At 47.3% G+C, this 27,396-nt stretch overlaps 1 protein-coding gene across 7 annotated transcripts in view; it reads left to right on the top strand.

Moving 5' to 3' along the window:
* LOC144101920 (uncharacterized) overlaps nucleotides 1-27,396 on the top strand; it is a 192,279-nt gene that overhangs the window by 86,573 nt on the left and 78,310 nt on the right. For 3 of the 7 annotated variants that reach the window (XM_077635142.1, XM_077635141.1, XM_077635140.1), the window contains one exon: nucleotides 9,498-14,664. The exons of 3 other annotated variants lie outside the window; for them this stretch is intronic. In XM_077635142.1, coding sequence (XP_077491268.1) covers nucleotides 9,498-9,822 — 325 coding nt within the window. In that variant the 3' untranslated portion in view covers nucleotides 9,823-14,664. Of the gene's footprint in view, nucleotides 1-9,497; nucleotides 14,665-20,922; nucleotides 25,554-27,396 lie in introns of those variants that run through there. One more of the 7 variants, XR_013308104.1, reaches the window with a different exon arrangement.

Genomic DNA, 27,396 nt, shown 5'->3' with positions numbered 1-27,396 from the left:
AGGCAATAAGCAAAAATGTATTTTATTGGTCATACAGTACCTGCAGTTTTATGTTCACTTATCAGAATGCTTTTTAGCTGTGCATTTCAAACTAATATTGGCACGCGTGAGGAAAGCAGAGATGAGGCATGGGGCTTGGAGTCGCGGTGCCAACTGTTTTTATTCTTTGTGTGCCGGTCCTTTGTCGGCAGCCGGCTGGCTACGGTCGACTGCTGTCAGCTGTGTTCCGCGCTGGCAGCACCACGGCTTATCCGCGGCATATTTGTGTTCACCACACTAACTCAAGTTTATACAGTACACGACAGTGTGGCTTAAGGCTACTTTAGCTTTACACTCTTATGCCATATGGTCCGCTTTCACTAAAAAGCAGATTAAAAACTTGAAAGAGTGCAGAGAAAGATATATTTTTAACAAAGACAGGCTGATGGAACTGCTTAGAGATTTAAACTCACAGGACTGCTAACCCTTCAAAACAGACCCGAACTTGTGTGCCTTAAAATCATGTACCAACTCATACACAATCAACTAAAACTGAATACTTCAAGGTGCATACAGTGGACTCGTTAAATGGAACCTCAAGGGACCAGGAAAATATGTTCCGTTTATCAGGAGTTTCGTTTAGAGAGAGATGGTGCAGGATTTCGCAATCCGTTCCGCGCTGCTTGGCCCCGACGAGGCAGGCGTGCACACAGTTGACAGTCTCCGCGGAAGCGGATCTCAAATGCGAAATCTAAATAATAAAGAGAACGGCACACTATGGGCATATACTTTATTGCACAAAAGCAGTAAGCTATGAACTTTTTTTTCAAAGCACTACTGAAATTAAAAAAAAATGTTAATAGTCCACTTATTCCGCAGAAATCAGTGGGAACTGTGATTTATTGGCTGGTGAAAAAGGACTTTACGTTTGCTTGTTTTCGCTCTCGCAACCATTTTCTTTGAATGGTGCCACCCATACTAGACAGGCTGCTCAAGAACAGCTCAGAACCTCCTTCTCGTTGGAAGAAAGTGTTCAGCATTTGGACTGCTGATTCTGCATGCACAGGTGTCGCCACAGGATCAGAGTCGGCAGTCTTGTTTACGACTTCCTCCTCCTCGTCCTCGCTTTCATCGGCGGGGACAAACATCGGCTACAATGCTCTCCACAGTGTTTTCCGGGCATGTTGCACGTCACTGTCAATTTGAACATACTCATCAAATTTTACGCCCATCGCAGCACAATTCTCCAGTAGCAGCTCTTCTTCGGCTGCATCTTGGACATTAAGCTTATCCTGTGTGCAGTGTTCTTCTGTAGCTGAAGCAAACCCTGCATGTCTGAAGCAGCTGGCAATAGTCGTTGCACTCGCCTGCTGCCAAGCATCATCAAGGAGGTAAACGGCGCGCGTACATCGATCCTGTAGTCTTTGCCCTTGTCCATGCGTAACAGCATCTTCCGGAGAAGGTTTTTGCGGAAGCGTGGCTTGAGCGTTTGGAGCACACCCTAATCCATAGGCTGCAGCACCGCTGTGGTGTTTGCTGGGAGAAATTCTAATATGGTCTTCAGACCCAGCGCAGTTCCATGTCCAGGGCAGTTATCAATACAGAAGGGTTGAAATAAGGGCCTGTTGGTTCATAGTAACTTGAAAAAAACCAGTCACAAAAGACAAGGGACAAGAAAAGGAGTTGTGGTGATTTGATTGATTACAAACGTCTTTATTTCTTCAATGTTCTCCGAACATGTGGGTGGACCGCCTAGTCCGGTAGTCCACTGGCTGCTGCTGCTGCGCTGGCCCTCCCCACCAGCCAGTGCTGACGGTCAGGATCATCGCTGAGCAGAATAGCCTCCCACTGCTCCTCCGAGGGGTTGGGAATGGGGTCAACTAAGGGATTATATTGGCATGCCCACACCATATGGTAGAGGTTAGCTACCGCTCCACAATGTGGACACTGTGGAGAGTATAGTGTAGGGTACCACTGGTGTAATTTAGCTGGTGTTGGGTAGGTGTTGGTTTGTAGTCTCCTAAGGGTGTTCTCTTCTAACTTGTTGAGGGATTTGTGTGGTGTTGGGTACTCCTTTCTGGCTGTTCTGTATGGCGCAAGATTGTCAGCATACACTGCTAAGCCTATTAGGTCGCGGCACCCTTCATGGTCATCAGGGGGAGACGTCCGGTATAGAAGAGCTCGGGCATGCCTGTGGGCGGCTTCGTTTCCTCCTGGTAGTTCCAGGTGACCGGGGAACCAGATTACTGAGACCTGGTTGGGTGGATGCTTAGTCAGCAATGACAACCCTGACTTGTGAATTAATCCGTTATTGAAGTTTCGACAGGCGTTCTGGGAATCAGTGAGCACAACGGCGTTGGGGTTAGATGCTACAGCTAATGCAATAGCTGCCTCCTCTGCGTGAGTGGGGTTAGATGTTTTCACCGAGGCGCAGTTCACCATCGACCCTGAAGGCGTTGAGACCACAATAGTCATGACTCCATTATTTGGTCCTGCTGCGTCCACGTAAAGGGTGTTAATTTGCTTGTCCCATTTCTTCTGCAGGGATTCACCTCTTGCTTTCCTCCTCTCGGTGTTATATGCGGGATGCATATTCCGCGGAATGGGGTGCACGTTTATGCGTCTTCTCACATCGCGTGGGACCTCTTCCCTTTGGTCAATTGTATAGGGCAGATTAACATGGATTTTATCGAGCAGTTCTCTGCCGGGTTTTGTGAGTGCGAGCCGATTCAGTTGTGAGAACCATTGTGCTTCCCACATCTCTTTGAGGGTATTATGTACTCCTAGAGCCATGAGCTTTGCTGTTGGCGTGGAGTTTGGTAGCCCCAGTGCCGTCTTGTAGGCTTTCCTGATGAGTACCTCCAACTTTTCAATTTCCGACCTGGAGAGGTTAAGGAATGCCGTCCCGTACATTATCCGAGAGATCACGAAAGCTTGCACTAAGCGGATGGTGTCCCTTTCCTTCATGCCATGGTGTTTATTTCGGATACGATGTATCATGCGGAGGATTTGCTCGGTGGATGTTGTAAGCTTCTTCATAGTGGTGGTGTTCTGTCGCCCCTGCGGGATATACTGCCCTAGTATCTTGATCTCCGTGGGTTTCTGTACTGGGTGGTTCTCTATATACACCGAGATGTTCTGCGCTAGGGGTGTCCTCGGGTTCTTCAGGATTAGCAACTCGGACTTTTCCGGCGCACACTGGAGACCTCTCTCCCTGGCGTACCAGTCCACCGTGTCGGCTGCTGCTTGAAGACGCTCCTCGATCTCGGCGTCACTCCCCGAGTTGCACCAGACAGTGATATCATCCGCATATAATGTGTGTTTGACGCCGGGGATTTCGGAAAGAAGGCCTGGTAGATCTTTCATAGCCAAATTGAACAAGAGGGGTGACAGTACCGCCCCTTGCGGAGTCCCCCTCGGGCCTAGATTGATGGGATCTGATTTTATTCCACCGAAGTTTATAGTGGCTTGCCTGACTGATAAGAAGTTTTTGATATAGTTGTAGGTTCTTGCGCCACAGTTGGTATCGGCGAGGCTTTGCAGGATGTTTTTATGTAGAACGTTATCGAACGCTCCTTTCAAATCAAGTGCCAGGATGGCCCTTGTCTGTGACTTGGGAGGTGTCTCAAGGAGGTCTTTGTACAGGTACAAGAGGGCGTCCTGTGTCGATAGGTGAGGGCGAAAGCCGAATTGAGTATTAGGTAGGAGGTTGTTTTCTTCTAAGTATCTACTCAGTCTCGTGTTGATGACCCTCTCTATGAGCTTCCCCAAACACGAGGTCAGCGATATCGGTCGTAGATTATCCAGTTTAAGGGGTTTGTTCGCCTTCGGAATGAACCGAACCTCGGCTGTCTTCCAGGATATTGGTAACGTTCCTGTAGCCCAATGCTGCTCGTTGAAGCATTCCACCAGCGCGGTGATGGTGTCATCGCTGAGGTTAAATAAGAGCTTCGCTGTTATTTGATCTGGACCTGGAGCTGCATTTTTTCTCATGGCTGCGATTTCTGCTTTGATTTCTTCTTTCGTGAGTGGGAGGTCCAGCTTGGGATTTGGCAGTCCAGGATACTCCGGCTGTTCCTCGACTTGGTCCGTGCACAGATACCGGGTCTTGAGCTTTTCGATCAACTCTGTGTCCGTACCCGGGGTGGTGTGTACGATCTTCGTGAGCCTGTCTTTAGTGGCCGACTTGCTGCTGCTGGGGTCGATTAGGACACGTAGGAGCTTCCAAGTCTTTGACACACCTAGCTTCCCCTGAATACCATCGCAGAGCGAATGCCAGTTCTGTCTGGTTAAGGATATGGCATAGGATTCTGCCTTTTTGTTTATCTCCTCTATTTTTTTCTTGAGTTTGCGGTTAAGCCGTTGTCTGCGCCATCTCTTTGTCAATGAGTGCCTCGCTTCCCATAAATGTAGAAGGTGCAGATCGACCGCTGGGCAATCTTCTGTCGTGCAGACCTCTTTTGTAAAGGCTTTCAAAGAGTGCACCTCATCTTTAACCCATTCCTCTAGGTCGGTAATAGTATTTGCAGTAGATGCCTGGGCCTTTCTCCACCTGTCCCAGTTCGTAACTCTTGCGATACCTATTTTGCGCTTGCACGCGTTTGTGCTTATCTCCAGAGAGAGTATGAAGTGATCGCTTCCCAGGTGCTGTTCGGTATTCTTCCAAATGGCGTTTTGTATGTTCTTGGTGAACGTCAGGTCAGGACATGTATCTCTACTGACACTGTTTCCCAGCCTCGTAGGGTAAGTGGGATCGGTGAGGATCGATAACCCCTCTTGCGCCACTACTTCTTCTAGTTTTCTGCCTTTCGGTGTCGCCGCCGGGTAGCCCCATGAAGGGTGTGGTGCGTTGAAGTCGCCTCCAATCACGCAGGGGGCATGGCCCGCTAAGGTCAGAAATTTCTTTATGAGGGAACCCAATTTTGCGTTCCTGTCTTTTGGAGGGCTGTATACATTCAATACGTGCGTGCTTGCCGCTCCTCTCTGGAGAGGAAGAATAGTTATATAGCAGTGCGCAACATCCGGCTCGAAAGTGTCGTGCAATATGGCAGTGTATAATTTGTGCACTAACGTGGCAGTTAACTGGTCGTGCTGATAAGTCACATAGTCTTGGAGCTTCATAGGCATTAGGTGGGGTTCTTGAATTAGGATAGCTGCCGGTGGGTCAGATTCCTGAGATAGAAGGAGATTAAGAGCAGCCTGCTTTCTCCTGTATCCCCGGCAGTTCCACTGCCAGATCTTTACTCTAGGTTTGGCTGGCATGTTGAATCCGTATCGGATGGTTCGTCCACGTGCATGGTACGAGCGAATTTCGACTTATGCCTTTTATACGCAGGTTCCTTCCGAAGTCCAGAAATTGCCGTCTCCGTGTATCGTCGGTTGTTTGCAATCTGATTTCGAATGTCTTGGAATTGAGCGTTCACATAAATTGGAAAAGCTTGAAACTCCTCCTTGAAGGACCTCAGTTCTTGGATGATTTGTTGGTAGACCTCGCCTAAGGCAGGCTGGGAGCTAGGTACTGCCTGCTGTTTTTGGTTTTCAGGAGTCGGCTGAGCTACCGGCGTTATTGCGTTAGTAGTTGCTCGCTTAAGCTCTTGGTTTTGGATTGTTAAAGCGGTCACTTGTTTTTTCAGACTTTCTATCTCGTTTTTGAGTGCTGCTAACTCCGTGTTATTCTGAGGGGAGGAGGAGGGAAGGGGAGGCCATTCTGCAAAGCTCACCTTCGAATCTGAAAGCTGGCCCGAGGACGTCTTCTTCAGCGCCCCGATGGGCTTGTTGAGGTTCTCCTGCCCTTGTTCTTTACCCGCCTCCACTTGACTGGCGTTCTGGTTGGAGCCTGTTGCCCGGCGTCTTGAGCTCGAACGGCCGCGAGAGGCGGAACGAGAGTGGGAGACTGATGACGACACTCCTCGCCGTCGCGATGTAGGCTGCCTCTTCTGCCTCGTCCTGCTCCTGCCTTCTTGATCTTCAAATTTTGTTGTTGATGACGCATTTGATGACGCGGTACTAGTGTTCTTGTTCAGCGGTCTCTGGAATTTCTCCTTGCAGTCTTTTGCGTAAGTCTTGTGTGGACCCTTGCACAGCGCGCAAACGGGTGTACACTCGTGCGTCTCATCTGGACTCGGCGTTCCACAGGTTTGGCAAGCAGCCCCCTTGGGTTTCGGGCAGACGTCTGCTCGGTGACCTGGCGTTCCACAGTTGATACAAGCAGCCCTCGTTTTACGGTAGATGTAGCAGCGGCGCTCTGACCACCCGTAGTTGACCGTGAAGGGAACCTTCTGCCCGGCGAAGACGATGACTGCCGACGTAGTCTTGCCCAGTCGGCGCGCTCCCAGGATTGTATGGCTGGGTGAGGAGACGTCTTGGAAGATAGAGTCATTACTCACTTCAGGCTTGATATTATGTATTACACCCCTGCAAACATCCTCTGGCAAGGCAACGTAGGCGGTGATCGTTATACTCTTGCCGTCGAGGTACAGACAATTAAGCTTGGCGAGACGGAACGCGTCTTCCTCACAGTGAGTACACACCATTATAATGTTCTGCTGACTAACAACGCGCAGCGTTGGCTTTTCTTGTAGAGGGGTGTTGAGGGCTGCTTGGATCCCTAATTCGATATCGTAGGAGCGTGGAGCCACAGATTGCAGATCCACTGTGGTTTTAGGTCGGATGATGACTTTGTATGGAAAATTCTTGAGACTCGGTAGACGCGGAGGTCTCGGTGCAGGAGGCTCTCGGCGTTCTTTCTTCTCCTGCTCTTCCTTGGGAGGTGTGGATTTAGCTTGCGCCGCTCTGTCGTTGTTGCGCCGGGACCATATGTTCCAGCCATGGCTGTTGTCGTCCTTCGGGAGATCCTGCGGGGGCATCAGCTGCTGCTGGGATGTTGGTACATGACTGAAGTCCATCTCCGTCGGGTCGTAGCCTCTTAGAGAATTCATCGTGGTCGTGGCAGTCCTGGATGAAGCGGGAGCACTCACTGGCGAGCGTCGTTAGACCCGCGTTGCGCGAACGCTATGCCGCGCATCCGCGGGCGCACCGGCGTCTCCGCGGCGAAAAGGCACCCCAACCCCTTGGCCGTTAGGGTTAGCGCTCCTCACAGGGTGACGAGAAGTAGACAGGCTGTAGCGCCGAAAATGTGGCACTCACAGGCTCACTGGTGGTACCAGGCCGTGTCAGGCGTTGAAGGCAACTCGTGGATGATAAATATATGGTGATCCAATATTCTAATCCGCCACAATCGAAGATTGTCAACGGAGCCCATGAATCGCACGTCCGCTCGTGACGAACGCTTGCAGCGCCCCCGAGTTGTGGTGTGAACACTCCTCTTGTCCCTTGTCTTTTGTGACTGGTTTTTCAAGCTACAGTTATCGATGAGGAATAAAACTTTCCTCTTCTCTCACGAGAAGTGCGCACCCTCACGATAAATTCATTCCCTGAAAATGCACTGTGTCATCCATGCCTTGCCATTGGCCTGATAAGAAACGGGCAAGGTTGCGACATTTTTGAAGCAGCAAGGGTGCTTCAGTTTCCCGATCACTAGCAGCTACAGCATCTGCACACGGCAATGGCGAGAGAGCAACTGGTGTACAAGCGGAGCGCCGAAGCGGAAGGAGCCGTATACTCATTTTAAGTTGTTTTTTTTTGGTGTGCCATCGCTCCGTGTTTCTCAAGTGATTGTGACGTCACTTCAGCAAACCGCCAATGCGTAGGAGCGACGCATCGAAGTGGATGGGGCCGTATACTCCTTTCACATTTGTCGTGGCATCGCTCCGTGCCACACCGCTGCACCATTAATTCACTGTTAATTAACCTTATTTCACTGTTAACATTTTTCAATCATCATTAATTAATTGATTGGATTTTGATTGACTGCGCATTTTTCCTCGTTTCATCTCAGTATTCAATTCGGATGTTCAAATTTGGCGCCACGCGTTCGCGCCAACACTTCCAGGCACGTGGTCTTGTGCTTCTGGCGTTTTCAAATTTGGCGCCACTTTTGTAGTGAGAGTACACTACGATAGCACTTCGAGCCTTCAGCGTGGCACTCCTTGAGCTCCGTGGCAGTGCCGTGGGTGGTCACATGGCTGGTCACAGGGTGCAGAGCAGCTGTCAGCGGCGCGGTGCGCCGGTGAAACCGAGTGGAGAGGGGGAGAGTGTGAACTCATGTCCAGGGACAAAGATGAAGGAACGGCCGTCGAAATGGAGCGGCGAAAGACTGACTGCAATTGGACTGAGCGAGTTCCACTCAGCCAGATGTAGCTCTAGCATCACTCCAGGTTTAACTAGAGCTAAACCACAAGCAATTTTTTGGACATTTTTTGCTCTAATTAATTAGCTATTCATCTGATTTGAAAAATTTTTGTTTGCGCAGCATCCTCACATCATCCTCTTTCGATTACAACCACTTGTTTGACGCTGCGTCTTCCGAGTTCCCCACAACTACTGCAGACACGTTTTTGCAGACACGACCATGTCAGCATAGCCTAGTAAAGCTTGCGCTTTAAAATAAAAAGCAATCAGATTTCAAATGCACAACACACAGCGCCATCGAACACGATCCTGGCGCGGAGGAGCAATTTTTCTCTACCAGAAGATACCAGCCGAAATCCCCTCCCCAACGAAGCGACAGTCAGTCTGCCCCCCCCTGCCACAGCGCTGATGGTAATCCTGTTTTTGCAGTACTAAAAACCAATATGGCTGTTGCTAATGGGCAGCTACTAATCTTTAATCGCAATTAGGTGCCTGCCGGTAATTGTGAAAAGTTACCGGTTAGATTGTAGTTAGTTGCTTTACCAGTTAACATGATTTGCCTATTTCAAAGCCTGCCAATGCTACTACTATTTCTCTGCAAAAAGCTTCTCGTTTACTCAAAAACCCGTGTTTTTTAAAATTAGTGACCACCTTCTGTATTGCTTAACGTTGTCATTACAGAGGTTCCCGTATCACTTTCTTTGCCGACATTCTTGGCAATAGTGCTAAACCTATTCATTTCTACTACATTGTGGCATGACAAATGTATAGAAAAAATAAAAAGATTGCATAGTATTGGTGTTGTTTTAGTGGCATCACCATTGTGTGCACAATAAAAATGTGGAAGCCGGTTTGCATCAGCTTAGTATGCATTGATAGCAACTAAAGCAAGGTGCAAAAAATTACAACTTGCAGGAAGCAACATGTCAAAATTGGCACCCCAGCAAGCCTGGACAGAAATGGCAGACTTGTGGCATGCTGTCTGCTATTGCTTAATGCACAGCATGTCGATATATGATTGGACATTACACCACAGTGTTCAGCTGGTCATGTTTGCACTGCTGACCTCTTTTGCCACATATCGAGGACATGCTATTGTAATGAGTACATACAAATTGGAATAACAAGCATTTATTGTTTTACTTGTTGAAAAATTTTTGTAGAACATTAACTAATTTCTCTCGCAGAGCAATCTGTCTCTCGCGCTGATCATGCTCTCTGTTCCTAGATGCTTGTAAGGTCTGCCGCAACAGTTTCTGTTCTTCTAGGGACCCTGTGTGCAATTCCGCCAGGGCTCCTGTCCCCCTTTTCCTCTTCCTGGACGGAGGCTTGGCTGCTGGTGTTGTGGCAGCTGACGATGCAGCTGGTGTTGCAGCCAACGATGCGGCTGGTGTGTCGGCCGACAATGCGGCTGCTGGTGACCCGGCTGGTGGTGGTGGTGTTGGCTGCAATGACCCTGTGTCGGGGTCATCGCAGGGCAGGCTTTCATTCATTTGTGGGGTGGTGGTGGCGGTTTCCGTGGTTTCGGCACGCTCCATTCGAAGAAATATCTGCGTGGCAGTCATACTATTAGGCAGGGCAAGAAAAGAATAGGCAGCTACAGGTTCCTCTTGCAAAAAACCACAGCTCACACTTCCATTTGATACTGGGTGGCCACACGTCTATTACATTGTTCTTGAGCAACACGCAAAGCTCACCTTATTGACATGACTACGCTGAAATGAACACTGCTTTGTGCTGGTTCTCACGATGATTATTTAAGGCTAACCCTATATGTTGTTTTCACTGCCATTACGGTACTGGCAGTATCCTGTTATAAATCTCGTGGAGAAAGCTTAAATAAAAGCCTTCCTGTATACACACACATAAAAGGATTTAAGGTGCAGTAGTTTCTACAGCTGTCATTCTTGATGGACGCTGACTACCATTTGCATCCAACACTTACCAGCATTAACTTCAAAATAAGCATTTGCAAAGCACTATTGCAGAAAATGAGCAAATTTGATTAGTTCTTCCACTGCCAAGCATGCTGTGTGGCACTAATGGCTGCTAAAAGCTGCAATAAATACTTCGGCATACCTCTTCAACTATGGCGCTTTCCTGAGCCCTGGAGGGATCATTGGCTGGCAGTGACCCAAGAATTTGATATATACGCCAGAAGTATTCCCATGTGACGGCTCCTGAACCAGTAGTTCTCCTCAGCCACAATCTGAAAGTTCTATGGAAGGGCGACTGAGACAAGAAATAAAGAAAAGTGCTGTGATGATCAATGTGTCATTTTGTGCAGCTCTACCCTACTGTACGTAAAACTGGGCTGGCTGAGCAAGCAATGTTTACTAACTGCGCTGCTGCCGAAGATGCGACAGTTTGCAGCGCAGTGAAAAAGTAAATTCTGCGTTACAAAGGGTGCCTCAAAAACAACGCTGACAAGGCTACAAACTTTTTACCACAACAGACCACATGGTTTTAAACCGCGCGCATGGGAAAGTGACTTACCGGTACGTTTGTCCCAAGTTTTCTATCTTGTTCTGAACTTGGGCGCGTGTCCTAAAATATCCAGCTTCGCACAGACTTCGTGCGATCTTTTCATACACGCCGCCGTTCCTCTTCTGGCGACACAAGTCGGCGAGCTGATCCTCCCATAAATCTATTAGTAACGACGTTTCCCACTCTCCCCACAACTGCCTAGGCGCCGACACCGATGCGCTTTTCTGCTTTTCTGGCTGCGATGGCGACGTCATATCACAACAAAATAAAAATAAAAACAAAAGGTCCAGAGAGATAAAAATAAGGGGGACGCAAAACACTTTGCACCAACTAAACGTGCAATTAAAAATAACGTGTTTAATGGAATCGGCGGGAAATATAGGGGAAAAAAAGCCAGGAAAAATCTTAAAAACTATCGCGAACCGAGGACTCCGAGGGCTATATCAAAATGGCTGAGCTTTTCTTTGTGTTTGCTTCTCATGCACAATTGGTTACTGTGATAGAGTGTGAAATTAATGCACTGTAAACCAAACCCATATAAATTTTAAATAATTGTACAACCTAATATTTATTGCTTGCATTAAGCTTTAGGCAAATAATGTTTGTTCATGCTTTTATACCGTGAAAGAAAGTGTGCTTGGCGTCGCTCAAAACAACCTTGGACACCGCCTGAAGGCCCTCAAAATCACGATGGAGTTCTGTGCTGATCCGGTGAGTCGATAGGCTATTGACTCGATCGCCATTGAAACTGCCCATGTAGCAGCACTCGATCGCCTTTGAGTCTATTAACTATCATTTCGAGGGCCCTCAAAGTGCCTGTGTGACAGGGGTATAAAATTCTGAATAAGCGTCCCCACCCGAGCAATGCCCCCCACCCTAATTATACTGTTAATTTCACATTTCCGCGCCGTAACTAACTTCAGTTGCCAAACTCTCCGCCTTCTCCATGCGGCTAAAGCGGCCTGCAAATTTTTGCTCAAGGGAGCGCTGCCATCGAAACAGGCTCCCGCTGGCCGCCGCCAAAATACTAGCAGACGCCGCAGGCCCTGCCGCCCAGTGTCGTAGCATGCAGCTTTCAGGAATGTTGAGCAACCGGCATTCCAAATATCGCACTTACCGATGTTTGTCATAAAGACACCAGTCAGTTCTGAACCCTGTGCGGCAAGTATGCCACAAATCTTTGCTGCAGCAACTCGAGTCATACAGATCATCCCTGCCTAGCCAATGCCACTGCTGGCCGGAATTGCTGGCGGTCGTAATTTTGAAAGGAGCGTGGTTGTTATTTCTTCTGAATGCCAGTTACTGTGACTGTTGACACCTCGGCAAGTAACAACTGAGCCGCACTAATTAAAGCCAAAACTGCGCTTAGGACTCGTTCAAGCGGTGGGGCCGTGTGCGCGGGAGCCTCACAAAACCGATGCTCTCTGGTGGCTTTCACTTTCGCACTGACTTTATTTACACTGGTCAAAGTTCAACACAAAACACTTACAGAATACAAAAGGGAACAGTGGAAAGGGCAGAAAAGAGGGCATCCTGAGCGGTTCTTGGTAGTCAGGAGAAAGAGAGGGGGAGCCACTTGTGACCTTGGTCAGACCCAGCTCACGGGCAGGTGTCGCGTTGCGGGCTCGCAGCGTCAGCTCCTCGTCTTGCTCCGTTCCGTTCTTACGGAACCGTCTCCTATTTTCCACGGTGGGTATGAGAGTTTCTTCACCAAAGTAGCATATTAGACATCTACTTTAAAGGTGGAGATCAGATCATCGCAAGGCTCATCGTAAGTTCACTTATCAGCTTACATAAACGCGAATGTCTGGCAGGCATTGGGGCAGTGTGTTTTCAGCATAAATTAGCAATAGCTTCAGAGTGTGAAGCCCCGCATTTATGTTACTTGAAAGCAGACCACAAGTACCTACTATTTCTGTGGTGCAGTTTTCCAAAATAAGCAGATTTTACGCACAGCGTTCACTTCATAAATGAATTCGCGCTCCGCTCACAACCCGAGCCTCGAAAGTGGTGAACTTTCTCGGGTTCCTGAGTTGTTAGTTTCTGTTTCCCTGCAACAGCAAGGATGCCTGACGCCAACTCCAGACAAGAAATTTCAGTATTTCGAGTTTACCGCTCTCCGTGTATCGTTCCTAGCGTGCTCTACCATTCCGACAAGTATTTTGCGCGATCCTTCATGCAGTGCAGTGCAGCCAGACACACATACAGAGATACTTGTACATTTTATTCACAACACATTTTGCGCTTTTTCCCACGTGCACACTACATTGCCGCAGGCGACACTTTTTCCTTGCATTCTTTACCTGCTGACTGACATTGCTCTTCTCTGCCAGGAATCTGGGATAAAAATGCATCCGCATTACCAAGTAGAACTTCATTACCTGCACTGTGAAATCTTCAGAGTGCAGGCTACAACCCACTCGTTGTAGCTTCCTGTTCGAAAGATCCACAATCAACCAGAACAGATTTCCAAAAACTTTTCCCGTGTCAGCTTCTTGCTCGTTCGCTGACTCTATGCCACTCAGAAGTTCTGTAAGGGGTCTCGAAGCGTGGTTTAGTGCTCCAGGAACATATGAGTGCTTTTCAGTCAGAAGAGCTGCTGTAGGCACATTCTCCACATCTGTCATGATTTCTTTGCAATCTGTGCTTTTGGAAAATTTGTCAGCCTTCTTTGCAACATAGGCAGCACGATAATAGATGTCCTTAAATTTAGTGGAAAGGCGGCTATAGCCATGATGGCGGGGATTTTCAAACTACAAGTGCTACTGCCTTACGCAAGCCGTGAAGTTTTTGATTTCTTGTTTGCTTGTCAACTGAAGCTGACTTCTGGCTCGTCAGTGTCTCGTTGAGTGCAATCAGCACGGAATCAGCCACACCTGTGGAGTCGTTGCCCCTCGCAGCCATCTTCAGTGGTGCATGCAAGCTTAGGAGACGGAATATCTTGGGGAAGTTCGTGATTGTTGGATGGTCTTCGTTGTCACCAAATGTATGAACTATCCCATAGAAGCGCTGAAACAGAAGGAAAACAGCTTATGTTATGTTGAAAATAATTAATTCTAACTGCTATTTCATTGTTGTGTGCACTTAGTTCATATGCAGCTTAAAACAACATACATAAGCAAAACAAGAGAAAAAAAAATACACCTCCAGTGGATCCTGCTTCAGCTGCACTTTAAGCACATATGGTACCCCATCAGTGTGAAGAAGCTCGGTCCTATCAAGAACGAAAAGCAGAGTGACGTACAGCAACTCAGCGGTCATTTGAGAAGCGAATATCCGAGTGTCACTATGCTTGCACATCTCTGTGGCATTCAGCTGCTGAAGAAATTCCTTGATGACCTTCTATGTGGAATGGCTACATGTAACAGTTCTTGCTAACGTGTGTACACACACATATATATAGTATAGAAAGATAAACGTATTTGGTTGCTAGAGGCAGAATGCAAAGTTGAGAAACGCTTCATTTAGCCGTAGATTTATTTTGTGTCTACGTTTCGGACAGAGCCTGTCCTTTCTCAAGACTGCAGTTACAGCGATCTCCTTCCTTCTCTTAAGGAGTTCGCAATGGCACACATGTACGACACATGAACAAAGCAACAAGAAGACGGATGCTGGAAGGAAGATGGGCACAAAGGAAAGAATACTAGAAAAGAGAGAGAGAGAGAAAGAGAAAAAAATTATAAACATAAAAACGAAAAACGCACTCTCCCCCGCAGCCATGGGGAGCCGGCTCGGGAAAAGAAAAAAAGAGGAAAACGAGGAGCGGGAGGGGATAATAGCTACCCGTCAAGGCAACAGAGCAGCGGCGAGTAAAGTGCACAGACACAGACGGTGGTGGGATCGTTCAACAGATAAAAATTAAGAGATGCGTGCACTCGTGTGCCCCGGCCATAAAGAGTAAACAAATAAACAGAATAAAACGAAGACAGGGCAGGAGACTTCCATCATCTGGAACCTCTTCGGCAGCCAGAAGCAAGGCCTAATCAGCGGCGCCGTAAGCTTAACTAGACACATGTGCACTGTGCATGAAAACACCCAGACACACAAGAAAAAGGTGGCAAAACGTCTGAGTTCGGACAAGTGTCGTGTGGGGAGTAAATGTGAATGGCGGGAGCATTTAAGTGAGGGTTCTTCAATTGCACGACGCTCGGCAAGGTAGTTGAGCTGTGAAGATAGAGGTGGGATGGGGTGGGGGATGAAGAAATTTGTGTGAGCTTGAGAAAGATGCCGCTGGCGAGAAACGACTGAGGTATGTCAAGCTGGCACTCGTAAGGTCAGCACTGGCCCTGTGTCACCACTTCGCGCACTTTTGCGTGCGTTCCCAGACACCCTTAGAGCGTGGGGGGGTAGCGGTCTCGGTCACAGAGGAGGTGCCCTCGACTCAGCGTGGCAAGTTCAGCCGCAAGCCAGCTACCAAGTGACAAGGGGGTTGGTCGTTTGGTGCCCAGCTTTCGCCGGTCGCAAGCCAGAGAATGGGTCGGAGCCAAAGGTTCACAAAACAAAACAAAGTTTATACAGCTATGAGATGATACAGAGGAGTTTACAATCACTTGTATGAGCACATACAAAGTGATTCACAAATACAATGCAACTCATGCGAAGTCACAATAGAGGGAGATACAATTCAACAAAATCTTTGCGCCTAAAGTGCACAAATACAGAGAGAGACAAATAAACAAAATGCAATTTGTTCACCGGGCACTGCGACAGTCCGACGACCTGAGGAGCACAACGGGGCCGATCCACAGACTGCCGCACGTTGTCTCGCTGGTCCGGGCTGGTCGAGTGGTGTTCTCCCAGGAGTCGAGCGGGCGCGCTTCTCGGAAGCTTGAACGGCGACTCGGGCTAACAGACGGCGGTTGCAGCCCCTCATTTATAGGCGCAGACCACGTCTGTTTGTTCTTCGCACCAAGGCAGGCGCGCACATACACGCAGCTTTAACCGCACAAACTCCTCCTCCTTGCACCCGGTGCGCGACCTCATTGGTCGAACGCGGAAACCACCTTTTAGAACAATCTAGGTCATTCGCGGCGCGCTGAGTCATCGGTGCCGGAGCGAAGGGGGGGAGGGTATCTTTTAGCGCGAAAGGTTACCCCCTTTCCGTCAACAACAAGCAAAAACTTCTCCAGCATTGGAGAAGAATCGGCGCCGTGCGTGTCTATGTTTACTTTGGCGCCCCGACGGCGAGCTGAGTGAAAAGCACCGTGTGCTCCGGTGGTGCTTCCCCGCTGTTTTTTTTTTGTTTTACTTTACCGCGCGCGGGCGCAATTGCTTAGGCGCAGCGCCGGTTTTTTTCGAACATGCGCCGAATTTTGTGACAGCCTGCAAGGGGAGGATGGAGGACAATACACCTGGACTTTCATTAATATCGTGTGGAATTGTTCCAAATTTGTAAATAAAGTACGATTCGCGTTGCTCTCTTTCTCGGGTGTTGTGGAACCCACACTGTAGGACTGTTAACTTAATTGCATCAAATGATGATTTTTCTCATTAGTGTGTTCTGACAAGGGGAGGTTGGGTAGAGATAAGATATGCATGCGGTGGTTAATAAAGCGAATTCATAGAGGGTTGACGGTCTGTCCAGTGTACTGCATATTGCACACACTGCATTCTAGGAGGTATATTACGCTGCAGGAATCACAATCAAAGTTGCCATTAATTTTTCATTTGAAGCCTGAAGCTGTGCTTACTGCACATTTTGATGTTTGTGTTTGCAGACCTGGCATCTACTTTTTCCATAGGGCCGGCACCCCAAAAGCGGCTGGTTATTTGTTTTTGAATGTATTAGAGTGGGAGCAGTGAAAATTTTTAGTGAGGCACTCGCTTTGTTCGAGAATGTTGAAATGTTTTCTGAGGATTTTGTTTACGTTAGGCGGGTTACTGGTGAAGGTAAGTACGAGATTTGTCCGGTGATCCGTTTCCTCGCTGTATCGACGTCCCTGCAGTATTTGCTCTCGGTTGAGTTTAGATGCCCTTTCAATGGCATCGTCGACAATGGCGGGGAGGTATCGTTGCTTAATGAGGACTTCTCGCGTGCATTTGGAATTTTTTACGAAGTCCTCGTCTTGGGAACATATTCTTTCAAATCGATGTGCCTGAGAGTATGGGATGCTTGTTTTAGAGTGGCGAGGATGGCAGCTTTGGAAGTGTAGGTATTGTTGGCGGTCCGTCGGTTTTCTATGTACACCAGTGGTAAATGAGCCTTCGTTTACTGAAATCTCAACATCTGGAAAGTTAATTGTGGTGTTGGAATACGTGTAAGTGAAAGATATGTTGGGGTGGATGAGGTTGAAGTTTTCAATAAAATGTATGAGTTCGTGCTCTGTCTCAGTCCATAGTAAAAAGATGTCATCCATGTAGCGTTTGCATAGATTTAGATTCAATATTATGCATGAAGATATTGGCATAGGTGGGAGCCATCCTTATACCCATGGTTTTGCTGTTAATTTCCAAATAGTGTTGATTGCTAAATTCGAAGTTATATTCGAGTATGATTTTCACCAATATTTCTAAAACACGTGGAGCAGGGGACTCCTGCTTTCTGTTTTGTTCATACGCTTCGATCAGAGATTTGATGCCATCGGAATGAGGAATGTTTGTGTAGAGAGACTACATCTAGTGTTGCCAGAAAGGCTCCTTCCGGCAGTTTGAGACCTGCTATTTCGTGAAGGAAATGGTTTGTGTCACGTACGTAGGATGAGAGTGTTGTTAGAATATTTCTAATTAGTGTGTCAATGCAACTGGAAATTGGTTCCATAATTGTGCCGATGCCGAATACTATAGGGCGGCCAGGTTTATCCTTTTTGTGGATTTTCGGTAACATGTAGAATCGGCCTGGCGACGCGTGTGGTGCGGCGAGTGCTTTAGATAACCGTAGGGTCCCCAGTCCCCATTCTTCGCAAGTTGATCCAGAGTCTCCGCTACAAAATGTTGGTATTGCGGAGTTGGGTCTGCTTCAAGACGTTGATAGAAAAGCAGTCTCAGGCCTTCTTCAATGTATTTTTCGCTGTCCATGACAACTTTACCACCTCCCTTATCTGCTGGATTTATGATTATATCTTTCCTGCTGAGAGCCTTCAATGCATTTCATTCGTTTTTAGACAAGTTCTGCCTCCTTGGAGTGTGGTTCTTGTAGGCACAAATTATGTCCTTCCGGACGGCATTAACGTACATGTCCAAGTGTTTGTCCCTTCCTGTATTAGATGTCCAGTGGTGGTTAGCAACGAAGAATTCTCTGCTATCCGCGGTAACCTGTGCCCGATCAAAAAAGTATTCCCTGAGTCGCAACATTTGTGCAAAGTTATCCAAATCTTTTAACACCGAGAATTCGTTGTATTTACTGGTGGTAGGGCAAAATGTAAGGCCTCAAGAGAGGACGGATCTTTCCTTCGTCGTTAAGGCCCTGGTTGATAGATTAATAATATTATGCCGGAAAGCAGTCGGTGCTTGGAACCGCAGGATTATTATTAGTAGATGCTTTCATTGCAGATCGTCTACGCGTGTTTTTTTAACTGTTAAGGTTTGTGCTGTTCTATTGGATTTGTTGTTGGAGCTTACTGTAATAGTGAGGTTATTATTAGTAGCTGCCTCCGTTCTTTATTCTTTTTCGCTTGTTATTGAATTTGACCACGCGAGGTGTGGAACCCTGTCTCAAATGAATTTTTTGCGTTTGGTCTCGCGTACCTCAGTCGCTCTCTTTTCCTCAAAGAACATAAGCTCTTTGGCCTCCGGCGCGGTAAGGGTAATTTGTTGATGAGCACGACTCTCTTCCATTCTCAGAGCCACCAATGCCTTCTCAAGGTGGGAAATGGTGACTACAACCAAAAGGCAGATTGTAGTATACGATTCCAATTATCCTTCTCCTCTTCACACAGGTCACCCACTTATGGTGTTAATGACACTTGTAAACCTTTTGGTACGATTTTTTATTGAAGATAGGGCTTTAGGCTATGAATATGTTGTTCGTGCCTAATTCGTTTATCCACAATTTTCTTTAACTTTAAAAATTTGGAGTTATTTGAGGAAGGCTGTCGGTAGGATGAGCGAGAGAGAGTCGGACAGACAGAGGGGTGCATGACAGAGGGGTGCTGGGAAGTTCTTTCTGGCTGGATATCGTATCAACCTGGCCCTCCACCGTGGAAAGCAGCTGACGCTGCGCTGCACTAAAAGGGCCTGATGCTCCGCCTGGACTTGCTGGAGTGCTGGTGCCGCTCGCTCCGGATTTCGGTGTTGTGCTGGGAGTGGGGGGGGTATCCACATGGTTGGCCTTAGATGGAGGTTGCTGCCGGTGGGTTCCAGCGGATAAGCCTGTTGCTGAAGTGGGTCTCTCGGCAGTGCTGTCTCGGGGTGTCCCTGGGCGACTTCGGGATTGCGGGAACAACTTTACTGTCCAATTTGCCAAGAGGTGGTGGCCGCGTTAGTGTCGGCAGTAGAGCTCTACATTGGGTCACGGTTGATCTCACTGGCCATCTCGGAGAAGAGCCCTGAGTTTTCTTGTGGCTTTTTGGGACGGCATCCTTGTAGGACCAGCGTTTTACCCTCCTCCACCTGTCGCTGCGTCTCCGCGCTGGTCGGGAACTGTGGGTCTCGAGCTTGTATATCTTTTTCCTGGTGGCTCTTGAGAACCTTTGAATAGGTGCGAGCTACTTGGGTGTGACACTGCACGGGGAACCGGCTGTAATCCTTTCTTGTCGGCAGGTGGTCTTGACATTCTGTCTGGAAATGTCGCTGGTAGTCAAAGAGGAGGTTATAAATGTGCCATGACGAGATAAAAACTCCACCAAAATTTTGATCAACTCCATCTGCTGCGAGGACATGGATGATGGATTGATCTCCAGCGAATGGTTGAGGAAAAACGCATTAGTTTCTCGTCGACAAAGTTCAACACGCTGGCAGTTGAACCTCTCAGTCCGGCGATTGAATTTATGAACGAATCGCCAGTTACTAGACTGTCGCTGGTGGTTTGGGGCACGGGGTAGTACCAGCATTGCATATGTTACTAGAATTTTGGGTCGCTCAGTGCGGATGATGTTGAAGGCTTCTGTGTACCTTTCGATCGTGGTCCAAATGTCATCGCTGCTGAGATCATTTGTTCCTAAATGCAGAATCACGCTGATCACACTTAGAGGTACAGTCCTGTAAATGCTTGAGGTCGTTGATCCTGGCTCCAGGTTGGGTAGTAAAGGCCGGGGAGCGCTCACTCACAGCGTCGAAGTGGTTGAAGAAGTGTTTAGTCTGTGAATCTCCAATTATATATATATATATATATTATATTATATCACACTGAATATATATAATATATACTCCAGTATAGATATAGATAAGATGAAAGGCATCTCTCATGACTGCATTAATATTCTCATGTAAAAGAAGCTTAGTTCATGAACTGACATGATCCCAAGCGATGGGGCATTTTGTAGGCTATTAAAGAGTTGTAGCCAAATGAAATTTCTTACTTGAATCTTTGGAGAGTTCTTTCGAATCTCTTCGGCAGCGGTCCTTGCATTTAAGGTATCAAACAAATTATTGAGCAATTTGAAGTTCCCTGCGCCGTGGGTATTCTCAAACCCGCCCACCTTTTGTTCTCTGTACAAGCTACAGCCGGCTGCTACACTTCTGCTGAAAAGCTGGAATAAAAACCTAGTTGTGTGCAAAATTCAAGTCACTGCAAAAAGAGAGACTGATATTTACTTGCGCTGCCAGTCTCACATTCGTTTTCTGAATGTTACTTTGATTAACATGGGAGGCTGCCAGCTTTGGCACAACCTTGAGCTGGTTGTTTTTCTGTCTTGTATAGCTGCTTGTAATCATTCAAGTTGACTTTATGCATACTGGCCTAAAAAGGACAAAAGAAATCACATGTCAATATGAATTGCGTAAACGGCAAGTACTGATTTGTGTCGGCAAATCATACAGCGTAAAGTAAGCACCAGTGATTAGAAAAAAAGTATTTACCCTCCATACATTTGGGTTAGCAAATGGTTATGAATGCACTTGATTATGTGAGGCACATCACATAAAAAATGCAGTAATCGTCCTTGCTCTAAAGATGAATGTGGGATCTTGTTCTTGGCCGTGTCCAGCTTACCACAGACACTCAGATGAGTGAACATGGACCTGTTGTTTCCTGCTGTCTGAAACAACTGCCACAATTGCTGCTTCATGGCGTTCAAGCTGAAAAACTGATTCAATCACCATTTTTGACAGCACAACACCTGGTGCAGCACCTCTGGTTGCAAAGCTGGCAACAGGAACAAACATCACAAGTGCATGGTCAGCTAGCTTCCCATCTTCACTAGGTGCTGTACCAGCAAAGACAAGAAAGCCATCAAACTTGTACGTGGAGGGATTAAACTCCTTACACTGCCGCTGCCGCAGTTTGATTTCGTCAAATAGCAATGTGCTATAATTCATTCTGTCTGCATTGTTGGATAAGTACGCCTTTATTGCATCAAGCGCCACATTGTTGAACCCATATTCACATGGCATTTGGTTGGTAACAACTTTATTTATAGTCCTGCAGAGCTTTCGCCGACAGGGCCTTAGGTCTTCCACGTGGGGACGTCGAGGTGTTGCCTCGCCGTCGCCTCGCGGACCTGGTGGACGGCCCAGGTTAGTCACTGAAGCTGGGGCTGCGCAAGGCAGTGGCCCACCGCGTCGGGAGGGTTCCGGAGTTAGCGCTGTGCAGCTCTTTGTTACAGTCCCAGAGCATGTGAGTTAAAGTGGCTGTATCAGTGTGGCAGACCTTGCATATTTTTGTTGGGTATGTGCCGGGGTCTAGCCTGTGGTATTGTTCCGGGTAGAGGTACGTGAGCGTCTGCAGTTCATTCCTCTTAAGGGCGCTGTACGATCACTTTTTCCGCATGCGCACACGTCGTTGCGACAGTGCGCAACGGCTGCGCAAAGGCTGAACAATGGAGCACATGAACGCATCCGCCTGTGCGCACAAGTTGGTTCAACTTCAACTTTTTTCCGCACAAGCGGATGGTCGCATAACGCTATTGGCTGCTGTCCCGTGAGGTAGCAGCGCACCGGTGCCAGGCCGCACCTCCTCAGCAAGATGGCCGGCCTGCGAAGCGGAGTGAGAAACCAGGCCTAGTAGGTGGTAGCTCTGTCGAGAAACATAATATTGGCCGCGTGTAACTATTACGAGTGTTGACAGCAACTTCGAGCTTCACTGTGTGCAACAGCAGCAAGCGGCAGTTTCCCCCAAGTTGTTTTGTCGCCGTCTACACCAGGTTGACCGAGCGGCCTACAAACCTACGCTGTCTACGCCAGACGTAACAGTGCCAGTGTTCGCAATGTGTTTATTTGGAGCTGTTTGCGATAGTTTCAAGTGTTCTTTATTCGCGCAAGGATCTTCACGAACAGCAGCGAGAAGCAGTTCCCCAGTGTGAATTTCCTGTGCATACACCAAGCTTCACAGTGCAGTGATAATTAAGTGTGAGTGTAGTGAAACTGATTGCACTCGGAATGAGTGCTTTTGTGTCAGTCAGTGATATCGCCTGCAAGTATAATTACGTTTGAAAAGCTTACTACGGACGCCTCGTTTTCTGAATGCTGAAATGAACTTAACAGCTGATCCTGGTTCTGGTGCGTGTGTGTGTACTGAGTTTGATAGCTGCCGTGAGTGTGACGTCACGAAATGAACTTCGAGCTCTACAGCGAGTCGCATTGATTGCAGCGGTTGCAGTGATCGCGAGCACAAGTCGTGCTGCGACATAGCCATCACCAATATCGATCGTAGTTCGTATGCACTGTGTTAGACAACCGCCATGAGTGCGACGAGACTATTCTGAAACTTGTGTTTTGTGTATGCGAAATGACCTCGGCTGCACTGCTGTTGAGCTGTTTTCTGTTGGGAGTACAGAAGTGCTGCCAGCATTCTGCGGCGTTGTGCTCCATAAACTGCAATTTGCGACTATGAGTGGCCGGATTATGATGGTATGCCGGTGGCACTGTGAAATCTGTGTGAAAACATCGGTGTGCATGGCAGACCTCACATCTGGAGCATCTTTTTTGTTTTTCCTGCCGACTGCACGAGCCCATATCTGCAGTAAATTTTTCCTTAACAAATTGAATGAATCCAGCCTCCCCTGCATGTGATCATGGTCTGAGCCAAAGCAGTAGTGTTACGTTTGGGTTGTAACATATCACCAGATCAGGAACACTTATGTACAAACAAAAACCATTGTCGCAACTCGTTCACCGGTGTTTCACTATTGCACAAGTCTGCAATATGTAGCAACTAGGGCAGCTCTTTTTCATGAGCATTCCATTTTATCTTATGCAAAGAAAAAAAGACGACAGCAGGTGCTTATGCTTCTCAAATGAAGCAACCCATATACAATTGGCCGTGTTAATATGTACACTTGTTCCGGATCGGAACTGTACATACAGAGTTTTCCATAATAGCGAACATGGTTAAAAATTAAGATCATTTTTAGTAAACTGCTGTGATTAGAACGTATTTTTTGCTTAGCAGCGTGGGGTTAAGTTTTATTTTAGACAAATGCAATATTAAGTGCATCATTGTGGTTGCCATGGCCATTGGTATAATGCAGCGATCTTGAAGTGCTCCGTGAGCCATGACAGTCGAGATAGAAACTGTACTCTTTGAATCAGCACCTGATCCCATATTTGTTTTCACTACACTTCTGTCGCCAAGGTGCTCAACAGCTTGGCTTTATTGGTGTCGAACAGTTGTTAACTAGCGATTCCTAAGTAAGATGTACCAGCTTGTGTAAGACATTCTCTAAACCTTTAGAAGCATATGTCATCATTTCAACATGCACACATGCATCTGCTGCGTTCATTAACCTGCGACGGCCTACAATGAGCATTATTTGACTGGTGTATGAAGGCGATGGTGGGCCTGTGAGAATGGATTTGTCAGAAATGTAGAATGCATCCTAGATTTCCTTAACCTTCTTTGCATTTGCTGCATTGCTAAATTTGTTTTCTGTAATGTAGATGCCTGTTTGCACCTTCCACAGCGCTCAGCTATAGGTTTCTTGGGACACATCTGTTCGCATTTGTCGTATAGTCGTGGCGGGTCATATCTGTGCATACTGGCAAACCACGTTAGCAAGGTTTACTTGGGCTTTTCAAAATGTGCTAAGCGCTATTGCACTGTGGTTGGCCCTGAAATGCTGACGTTGAGCCATTTCTGAAAGTCCTACAGTGCCGGTGCAGCCATCGACGTGTCGAGGCGGAGATCACATTTAAAATCAACCCATTTCCTTACTCCTTGGACTGTATTTGCAGATTCCCTTCTTTGCACCTGTGCTAAATTCTCCTTGTGCCTGACATACTTTAACTGGAGTAGTTTTCTTTCTTCATGCCTTGTGCTCTCTTTAAAAAAAACGTGGAATTTGTGTTGCAAGTAAACATCTGGGAGATTATAACAAAAAGGTTATACTGTTAGTGAGCGACTTAATAATTAATTTATGCAGTGAACAAAGTGCGCCAGGAAATGAGTCGCCGAGCCTTTCAGTGCCAATGATTTTGACAGCAGAAAGAGAAGTGCTTTGCTTAGTCGGAAAGTGCAAGCGGAGGGAGCCGGCATGCCTGGCAGTTCATGGTTTAACAAAAACTGCACGCTATGCTGCAAGTAGTATGAGGGCGATTCCGGGGTGCAACAGCCATATGATTCAGTCTGTATTTGTCGCCAAACACTTTTAACAGTCCTTGTGCTGTGCTGTAGTATCTAGTTACCACAGTTCAGACGTTTGGCTTGCAGTCCATATCACACGACAGAAATATCCGGGTCCCAATGGGCCTTGTGCACTTAAACCCGGTCACTTGTCCAAACAACAAGTTTCCATGTCAAAAAGGCATGCATGCTTTGATAATCTTTGGTCCCCAGAAAAACTGTCCATATTTCAAGCCATCATATTACAGGGTGGATATTAACGAGACATGGCTGCGTACAGCAGAATGTGGAAATTTTTACTTTTGATAATGTCACAAGCACCACGATTTCTGACCAGCCGGTATGCCAGCAAACCCTCGACTACATGTGATGTCCGGCTTGCAGTGACAGCACGGCACTAGGACGATACATGTGTTGACCACTTGCATGCTGGGTTTAGCATTTCTTGAATGCCTAACAGTGCCCTTGTTCTGCTGCTGCTGGCATGGCGTCGGCCTGCGCCTGGTTCAACGCACCGCTTCATAGGCGCTCTAATGGCCCAGCTTCAATCGACTCACACATTTGGTGGCTTGCCTGCCTGCAGGACTGGCACTGCATGTCATATATCATTCTGTCATGTGCGGATAGCGTGTCGGTTTTTATGTTACTCGTGTCATACATGACGGTATTTTGCTTGTTTTGTTCCTTTAGCTGTGCTCCTGTTTTTGTCTGCTGGTGCCTCTGTTTCTTTCCACAAGCTTTCAGGCTCGTGCAAAAGACTGCTGTGCGGCTTCCTGGTGACCTTCGTGCCTGAGTTGTGGTCGTGTTGATATCCTTTTCTGCCACTGTGGCTGCTTGTGTGCCTCATTGTTGTGTTTGTGGGCTTCTCATTTTCACCTTGTTGCCTTTCAACGGCCGGAAAAACAGACCATGGAGTGGCACTCTCGGCAGAACCTGGCTGCTAGAGAGCACGGTCCCCAGGTGGTGGATAGGGGCCTGCTGTAGTGCAGTGCAGTGGCAAGTACAAACTGCAATAGTGGTGCTTGCATCTCGCGGACCAACAGACAGATGCTGTTTCCCTTGGAAGCGACGGGCAGCCATATCTTGGAACTCTTTCTTCTTACAAGTGGAATAAATACATGTCCAAAAATTACCACATTTGCTCATTCATTGCAATTGTGTTTTCTTAATGCATACAACCCCATGCTGTGTTCTGCAGGTCTTCCATGAACCGAAGCAATTACCGCGCATCGGCCCCGCCGTAACTGCATGTATGAATGTTTGATGGCAAGTGTAGTTTGGTGCAGTTAAGAAATGTAACTTAGCTGTCGCCAGTTGTAGCACCAAGCATACGAGCAGCCAAGTCCGCTCGCTGACTGGATCTCACAGACAAAAGCCGTGCTCTAACAATGTGAAACAGCATGCAGAATATCACATAACCGCAGCCACAACAATGTACTTAAATTCGCATTTATAGTGCCTATGGAAAGAAAAAGGCACTGCTATCGGGCTGTAAAACTAAACGGTGCCAAAAGTGCATTTTTGATTACTTCCGCGGTTTTCTTCACTGTAAACATTTATTTGTAACGAGAACAGCATTTAGTTTCAGTTTTGGTTACGCACTCGGGCATGAAGTCGGCGAGCGAATTATCAGTCTGGAGTCCTTGGACTGGCTCACTTCCACCGGGCATGTTGTATCTGTACGTTTTAAGGTATCTAAATAAACGCTGACACCACTTTTAAGTGTTAGAACACACTGCATTGGCGACAGATATGCGTTTACACATGAAACAGCGCACTTTTCGAATCCAAGTACCGAGCGCGGCGAGCCGTGTGGAGTTCTGCTGTAACATCACATCAAAAGCAGAACCGAAGCTCGTGCGACGCACGCGATGTGTAGACAGGTCATTGCGAATTTATTTCGCTTGTACAGTAAGATAAAAAGGTAGGTCTTTTTGGGCACAATTATTGCCCGTTACCAACATGTAGCAACCATATTCAAGGGATACCCAAAGTGCTCATAAAACACCGCAGGCTGTGCTAAAATTTCCGCAAAGCAACGGTGCCGTTTTCCTCCCTCCCAGCAAGGCAAATTTTGGCCATTAAAAGAAAAGTGAAAGTTGCCAAATCCCACCAGTCACCTCAGAACACACACCTTACAGCCTGCTGTTTTCTAAAACCAATTATAGCGTGTATGAATAATCACTTGAATGCCACAGGCAGAGTGAAGGAGAGATGCAAGAGTGGCAGATGCTGAAAGAACGGAGCCGATCAATGGGTACCCAGGCATGCCTGTTTTTTTATATTAATATTACACTAGGTAGTAGACAAAGCAGCAGACGTCACTTATGTACGATATAAGTTTAGGGATCACAGGTATAAGAGATCACCATTATTACTTATATCAGGGTACAGGACACACTACATAACCTCCATTAAACCTGTGCATGCAATGGGCTGCACAGCCCATTATAAGCTCAGCTCTTTCTGCGATACGTTGCAACAGGGTTTCTATAAGCTTATAACAAAGCATGCATTACTGCGACCGCTGTCGCACTGTCACCATTAGGTTGTCCGACACTGCGATAACACCGAACACAGGCATCGAAACCAGTGGGCAAGACCAAACTGTTTGGTAGAGGCTAAAAAATCTTGCAAAAAGCACATCTTACAAGGAACTGAAATCACCGCAGTGCTTATACACTGTACTGAAGTATTGCTGTCAAGCAACAACTCGCGCAGTGACATCAGCATGCACCCAGGTAGCACTTAATGTGAATATGTGACACTACACAAGTGTGAAGAAAGAACACAGCATGAGGCTATATGCATTAAGGAAACACAATCGCAATGAATGAGCACATGTGGTGTTTTTTGGATGTTTATGCCACTTGTATGAAGAAAGAGTTCCAAGATATGGCTGCTCGTGTCGCTCCCAAGGGAAACAGGATCTGCCTGTTGGTCCGCGAGGTGCAAGCATCACTACTGTAGTTTGTGCTTGTCACTGCACTACAGCAGGCCCCCTATCTGGGGACCACACTTTCTAG

The sequence above is a fragment of the Amblyomma americanum genome, chromosome 8, assembly GCF_052857255.1.
Source record: "Amblyomma americanum isolate KBUSLIRL-KWMA chromosome 8, ASM5285725v1, whole genome shotgun sequence".
NCBI lineage: Eukaryota > Metazoa > Arthropoda > Arachnida > Ixodida > Ixodidae > Amblyomma > Amblyomma americanum.
This window is presented reverse-complemented; position numbering and strand designations above follow the sequence as displayed.